This window comes from Pleurodeles waltl, chromosome 3_1 (genome assembly GCF_031143425.1).
Source record: "Pleurodeles waltl isolate 20211129_DDA chromosome 3_1, aPleWal1.hap1.20221129, whole genome shotgun sequence".
NCBI lineage: Eukaryota > Metazoa > Chordata > Amphibia > Caudata > Salamandridae > Pleurodeles > Pleurodeles waltl.
Genome location: NC_090440.1, coordinates 2006411879 through 2006419447, shown reverse-complemented (window position 1 = coordinate 2006419447; position 7569 = coordinate 2006411879). Strand labels below are relative to the sequence as shown.

Sequence of the window (7569 nt, the reverse complement as noted above, 5' to 3'; positions counted from 1 at the left end):
TCAAGACTGATTTTTCTAAGGTTTTATGGACTGATGAAATGAGTGAGTCTTGATGGGCCAGATGGATGGGCCCATGGCTGGATTGGTAAAGGGCAGAGAGCTCCAGTCCGACTCAGACGCCAGCAAGGTGGAGGTGGAGTACTGGTTTGGGCTGGTATCATCAAAGATGAGCTTGTGGGGCCTTTTCGGGTTGAGGATGGAGTCAAGCTCAACTCCCAGTCCTACTGCCAGTTCCTGGAAGACACCTTCTTCAAGCAGTGGTACAGGAAGAAGTCTGCATCCTTCAAGAAAAACATGATTTTCATGCAGGACAATGCTCCATCACACGCGTCCAAGTACTCCACAGCGTGGCTGGCAAGAAAGGGTATAAAAGAAGGAAATCTAATGACATGGCCTCCTTGTTCACCTGATCTGAACCCCATTGAGAACCTGTGGTCCATCATCAAATGTGAGATTTAGAAGGAGGGAAAACAGTACACCTCTCTGAACAGTGTCTGGGAGGCTGTGGTTGCTGCTGCACGCAATGTTGATGGTGAACAGATCAAAACACTGACAGAATCCATGGATGGCAGGCTTTTGAGTGTCCTTGCAAAGAAAGGTGGCTATATTGGTCACTGATTTGTTTTTGTTTTGTTTTTGAATGTCAGAAATGTATATTTGTGAATGTTGAGATGTTATATTGGTTTCACTGGTAATGAAAAATAATTGAAATGGGTATATATTTTTTTTTGTTAAGTTGCCTAATAATTATGCACAGTGATAGTCACCTGCACACACAGATATCCCCCTAACATAGCTAAAACTAAAAACAAACTAAAAACTACTTCCAAAAATATTCAGTTTTGATATTAATGAGTTTTTTGGGTTCATTGAGAACATGGTTGTTGTTCAATAATAAAATTAATCCTCAAAAATACAACTTGCCTAATAATTCTGCACTCCCTGTACTGAGTTTAGTAACAGTAGCTTATGTGTTACAGCTCCCAATATGGGGTTACGTATACTGTCGGGATTCAATGGACAGTGACATTTGAAAGCCAAAAAAGGAGAGAAATCTAGTTGTCAATAATAAACGGTCTACTGTTATGATATCTCTATTGATTAAAAATCCTGCACATTTTAAGTGGCTGAGCGTAGGGCTTGCAACGGGAAAGGCCCCACAATGCAACATGAAGCTAAACTTTCTCCATCAAAACCATCCATTTTTTTGCAATGCACTTTGCTACAGAATTTGGGCCCGTACTCTGGTGTCGCACAGAGAAAAAGGACTAAATAGACCTTTCTGAAAACTAGATACACAGTGAAGTCAAGGGTGGTCTAATTTGCAAGGATCCCACTACCTTTCCTAACCCAAAAGCCCTGCAATCCTCCAGTTTTGGATAGAACCATTAATTTCCCTCACATTTGTCAGGAAGAGTTCTGGAAACCTCGAAGATCTTCACATATCCTACCACCTAACTTTCTCACACTCCACACGCTGAAAATAGTACCCCATTTGTGTGACTGGGCCTATTGCTGGTAACAGATCAAATAAGGGATCATGTGCCTGCCATATTGGCTTTGCCTGGGCCCTGGTTTGATCAAATCCTATTGCAGGAACAGAGTACTTCCACAAGTCATCTTAGTGTTAAGGATTCTAAAATTCGCCCAGTATTTTCCAACATTGAATTCTGGGATTATAGTTGTCACAAACTGAGGAGGGAGCAGGGTAAGTGCTAGTAGTGTGCTACCTTCAGAAGTCTTTCACCTTTCACCAATGAAGTTTTGAATGAGTCTCTAGTTCACTTAAACGATCTCTCTAGCGTTTTCCTTCCCTATGATATTTTTTAGATGTTTGGCAGGGTGGATTACATTGTCAGATCTGGTGACTTCTACCTGTGTCTCCTATGTTTCTTCTGCCCATGAACTGTCCTTCTCTTGTGGTGCTGCCTACTGCAGTCCCGGAGTTCCACTTAGATTGTGTATATATTCATTTTCTCCTCCATGCATCTCATCTTTTAGTTGTTGATTCAATGCTGTCTCTGCTTCCAGGCCAGTCGCATATTGTTTCGCTGGTCCCTACAGTGCACTTTTTCATCAGAGCTCTCATAGTTGTGAAATTTTGCTGCCAACTGAAATGCTGGTTTCAATTCCATGTGAAATGTGACAAATGTTTTTTGCCTTTCGTACAGATATCACCATTAGCTCAGCATGAGCAATAATGAGATTTTCTTTGGCTCATATCACCGCCTGTGTTAGTGACAAGACATTCCTTTAAACCCTTTACTAAATTCCCTGAACTCTGACTCAGATGGACTGTTCCCCTTCCTCATATCGTCCACAGAGGGACAGTCCAGCCACCATTTGTGCAGTCTTCTTTCTGACCCGAATGGACATCCAGGTTTATATGTTCTCCAGTATGCAACATATGACAGTTAGCTTTGTACTTTAACTCTTATCATACTCTAGAGGCGCGGCCATTTCCCAGCTTTCCTCCCAAATGAAGAGCGTTGGTTCTACTTTCTCTGCGTCTCAAAAGTTTGGAGTGCTTATCCCACTTAGCAGTTCCATGTTGCTGAGAGATCTGATCTGATCAAAATAGCTGGAATGCCTTTAACATGCTTCTCCATTAAATTAGGTCTTAATTTCCAGAGTTTTCTGCATGCATTCGGGTTGTGTAGTAGCTCATACGCTTGTTTTTTTTTTTTTTTTTTTTTTTTTTTTTTTTTTTAAAGAGTGGAGAACACATCTATCCTATTCAGGTCCTGATTAAGCCCCTTTCGCCCGCCCCCAAGCCAGTTTGTCTGGTTGCTGCCCATTACATTGAAGTTTGCCATACGAACACAACCTTGTTTTCCAGGCTGCATGTTAAAATATTTGTACTGATCTAGAGATTAAGTCTGGGTTCTGAAATTTTTCAGTAAGGACATTTAAACTTTCCTCAAAGTTCTTTCAAATTTTAAAGAAGTCTAAAATATCACTCGTAATGAAGTGCTACATTTACAAATTGATGTGCGTCACATAGAACGTGAATACTGGTCGATATAGGAAATATATAGTGTGTCCCTTTCCTGCATGTAACAAGATGTTGTCTTTTCTTCTTTGAGTTTTAATTTGTAATATAGAAAAATAGTTGTCATACTTTGTAATATGATAATTTGAAAGATGGTTGCAGTATTTTCATTCTGAAGCAGCAAATTAATCTTTTTACCTTACTTGACGTGTTATTTTTGTGACCCATTACTTAACTTGGGTCTTAAAACGTTCTTTGATGTAATCACTCGTAACCTCAGATCAGGAGAGTCCTTGTTAATTGACATTTGTATATCGCACTGCTTTTGGATTATAGCAGTTATAAATATCGAAGACCCCATGATGGAGGTTATAATAGTGCTTACCTGTATTTGTAGTCCTCAGTCATGCCTTCTGTATTTATATTTTAAGCAACCAACCTAATCTCCCTTGAACATGTAAAATAATTCTCTCTCCTACATTTGAAATTTAAATGTTAGTGCATATTGTATGTACCGGAGTTATTGGTACCTTTATGGAGCTGCCCATTCCTGGTCAGCCTGAATGTGACAATAGAATACATCATCTGTATTTATTCACAAATATAATTGTAAGTGCTCCCAACATCCTGCAGTAATATCTTGGCAGTTGTAAACACGATAAAGGCATGCATATTTGATTTAGACCTGTAATGTTATGAAACACTCCTTATGGAGCAAATGTTTCATGCCATTTCCTCTTCTTATTTTACTCTGGTTGTTTTGTAGCCAGGGCACCTTCCTATCAGTAATTTATTGAAATTCAGTGTCTCCCAGTAGGTTTGTCTATAAAATGTTATGTCATTTCTTTTGAGCTTCTTAATTGTCAGTGAAAGAATAAATTGACGGCAGTGTCTTCTCAGCTGGATAAATTTTAGTGGATGCCCAAACTCGTCACAAATCAGAACTAAATTGGCAAGTGGTAGAAGATGTTTTTGTCATGGGGGAGGGGAACTCAATCTTTTCGCATTTCCAGAAAGTAACAAATGACGGTTCTGTGTTTTATGATGGAAAATCGCTTGGAAATGTCAGCCCAAAAACCTGGTTCAGATATTCCCTGTTTGCCTCTCTGTGACAAACTTCCGACATACACTGAACTTCAAGATGGCCTATTGGAGCTGGTGGTTTGACCTGATTCACATATTCTGGGCGATTATCATGACATACCCAAACAGTTTAAGAATGTTGTCACTGAATTTGGCAACATGGCTTCTGAAATTTTGGCATATCAAGATCCTAATCTTCTTTCAGACTGCACGGAGACAACTAATGCAGACAATATACCTTTCTCCAGAAACTGTAATGGCTTCAGTTAGAAACACAGTTTGAGTTTCACGAAAAATAATAATCCACTGCACTGATTTTGAAAGGTTTGGGGTTTTTAATTTGGTGAGTGGGAGTCCTTAGGCACATTCAATGTAGTTTCATATTGTAAAATATCTGGCTTCCTGTCTATTCTAATTTGTCTCTTTACAGAGCCACGTTTATTTGTGAATTAAGTAGAATTTTTTTAATTTATTTATTTATTTAAATTAATTTTATGATGTGAAGCAGTATTCTGCACTTATATGAGCTCTTGGTATTATTTTATAAACTCCATCTTTTGTTACTTTACCCAACTGATTTATGGGTTTTTGTGTGTCTCAAAACTAGCATGCACTTTAGCTGTTACCTCTGTTAGTTTGCCACAATTGTTTTCCAGTGGGATAAAAAAGTTGATGGTTCTTTTTAGTTGTCTGTGGAAAGTTGTTGTTCTGTTCAGTATATTTCTCGGTTTGATTACTTAAACCAACTGTACACACAACCATTCAGGTTGTTGAGAAGTTAACATATTATAAATCACAATTCTACATGTTACTTTTGGCTGTATATACATTTTGAGCTGGTGTGACCTGCGTCACCTTGTTGTCCAAAACTAGTTGAGCAGCTGTAATTGCCTTTTAAATACATTTTTTTTGGAATATTGACAGTCACCTGAAAGGGAGTCCTCGGTCTAAAGTAATTTCTCAACCACATTAAAACAGTAGTTCACCCACATCATTTTTTTTTCTTTTCACCTTCAGCCAGTAAGTGAATGGGAACTTAGACCTGCCCACGGACCCCATCTTCAGATTCTTTCACTACATGTCGAGTGAGGTAATCATTAGCTGAGCTCTCCATACACTTCATTTTTTTCACTTCATTTACAATTCAGAATGTTTTTGTTACGTTTACCGTTGCTGAATGGTTGTTAGCGAGGCTACAGCATGTTTCTGTTGATGCTGTTAGATGGTGAGGTAATTTCCTTAGGTACATTGTGCTCTGTGAATGTAAACTGTTCTTCTTTTGTGAAACAAATTACTTGTGGATGCTCTATAGCCTGCATTGCACAGCCCTTACTCCACCTAAACCTACAAAAGGTTTGTGGCGAGTGATCATTTCAGCTCCAAGATATGTTTCTTGGGAATCTCGTGCTCAAGAATGTCTCTTTGATTGTGATGTAGATTGCAAATCTCCCTCTTAGCAGCTTTCGTCCCCGTGACCAAACTTGATTAACTACTACCAGCCAACTTTACCACATCTTAATTATTCATTCAACCTATCCTTTCGTCTATCTCCAGAATGCTTTGACATGATTGCTCTACACAATTCCTGAAATGTAAGGGATGTACAAACTGCAGACCGGGCAGTGTCTATGTGGAAGATCAACACTCTGCACCTTACGTAAGATGATCTTGACAGCCGTGTGTTGGCATTTTCGCTCCCAAAATGGAGCTAACAAGAAAAATTGAAATTCTCGTAAAGGCAGTTCATTTTAACACTTTCAAAGTGGCCACTTTAATTTGCCCCTAGCGCTTCCTTTTACTTGCAGACTTTAACAGCAAGTGCTCCATTCGCAAAACGCTTTGTGGGTTGCATCATTGATGAAAGGGTACCCTTGAAAAAATGTGGTAAGCCTTTGAAGATCATTAACAGCACTTAAATGGCTAAAATTACAAGCAGTCTTTTTGGATGCTGAAAAAATCCCCAGGGAAATTGTTATTTAGGGTATCCCAAGAGGAAACTTTCCCATGCAGATCGTTTGGACTTGGAAGCTGATATACAGAGCCAGGTTGGGGACTAAAGAAGCTATGGTCACATGCCTCTAGCTGTAACCTTCATTTCAGCCAAAGATTCTTCTCGCCCTACGTAATTTACACCTTGGCATCAAACTTGCCATTTACTTTGACCTAAGCTGCGCAAACATATTTCACCACCTCGAATGTGAAGGCATCCCTAATCTAGATAAAACAAAGTGTGTGTAACGTGAGGCTGTAGATATACGTGTTCTCTGTGCATCTTTCTGATGTCTGTTAAATGTGAACGTTTGCCAGTTGTTTTTTCTTAGAAGACTTTGTTCAGGTCAGAGGCTATGCTGTGACTCTTTCCTTGGTTCACCATGCATGTGAGCACCGACTCCATCTTAGATTGTTTAGTCTCCTCATCTGGTTCGGGCATGAACTGAGAGAGCTCTAAACTTGTGGTGTTGCTTTCTTGTTTTTTGGGCGGTGTGGTTCAATTTAGACACCATTCGAAGCACAGTCTGCATCCCAGTGACTGTTGTGCTCCTTCACCAGACACTTTCAAACAACTACTCTAGACACCACAGATGCCAGTGATCACCCGATGTCTTTCCGGGGTTGTGTCCTACCTCTACCATTATTACCGAAGACCAGACTATATGTAGTCAGACACCACATCTGCAACCTGTATCTCTCATTGAGCTTGACTCCACCTGTGAGCCCTGCCTCTGCTTTTGCTCTGAGATCTTAAGGTCCCCAATGGGGGCGCTGAGCTTACTGCAAAATGCATGAACAGGCATCCTCCAAACGTCCAGAGAAGATCCCTTTGGTGCCAATGAGGGCAAATATTGACATTCGTCCAGAATGCCTCAATTTTCAGTCAGTCTATATGATCCCACCCACCCGTGAGACCAGTACTTTGCACCAGGGCCTACTGATCCTGCTTGGGATGATTATAAAGTCAACCACGCAGAGCAATCCTGAATTGGACTCTACCAGGTTATGGCATCCCCACTGGATGATATCAAAGCTTACCATGAGGGTCCACCTTTTTGTGCTACGCACAAAGTTGACGTGCATGTCATCCAGGAGTAAGAGAACGTACTAGTGGAGACTCTTTCTGAATCTAAACAATCAGTCTATTTCTTACCAGTGCTTAAAGGCATGCTTAAATTTGGCCCAGAAATATTTCAAGGAACCAGTAAAAGCTAGATTAGTAACACCTAGGGTTGAGGGGAAAATATAAACCTGCACCTAGCAGCTCTAATTACATCATGGGACAGGTTCCTCAGCCTCTAGCTTCACTCCTTGATTGTTGACACTGCCCACAAGAGCCTCTGTCCAATCCACATGTGACATTCCCCATCCTGATGAGAGCAGAAAACGCACAGGTTCTTCCAGCGAAGGTGGATCCTACTCGTCGACCCCTAAATACACAAAAGAACAAATATCTCTCCAGTCCACGGGCAGTTCAGTATTGATGAGCTGATCACTGATGT

General features: G+C 40.3%; 1 protein-coding gene across 1 annotated transcript in view; it reads left to right on the top strand.

The window, feature by feature from the left end:
* Nucleotides 1–5086: 5086 nt before the first annotated feature.
* The window catches only part of PPM1D (protein phosphatase, Mg2+/Mn2+ dependent 1D), a 92726-nt gene continuing 90243 nt past the window's right edge, over nt 5087–7569 (top strand). The window contains exon 1 of the mRNA XM_069226457.1: nt 5087–5165. Coding sequence (XP_069082558.1) covers nt 5154–5165 — 12 coding nt within the window. The 5' untranslated portion in view covers nt 5087–5153. The remainder of the gene's footprint in view (nt 5166–7569) is intronic.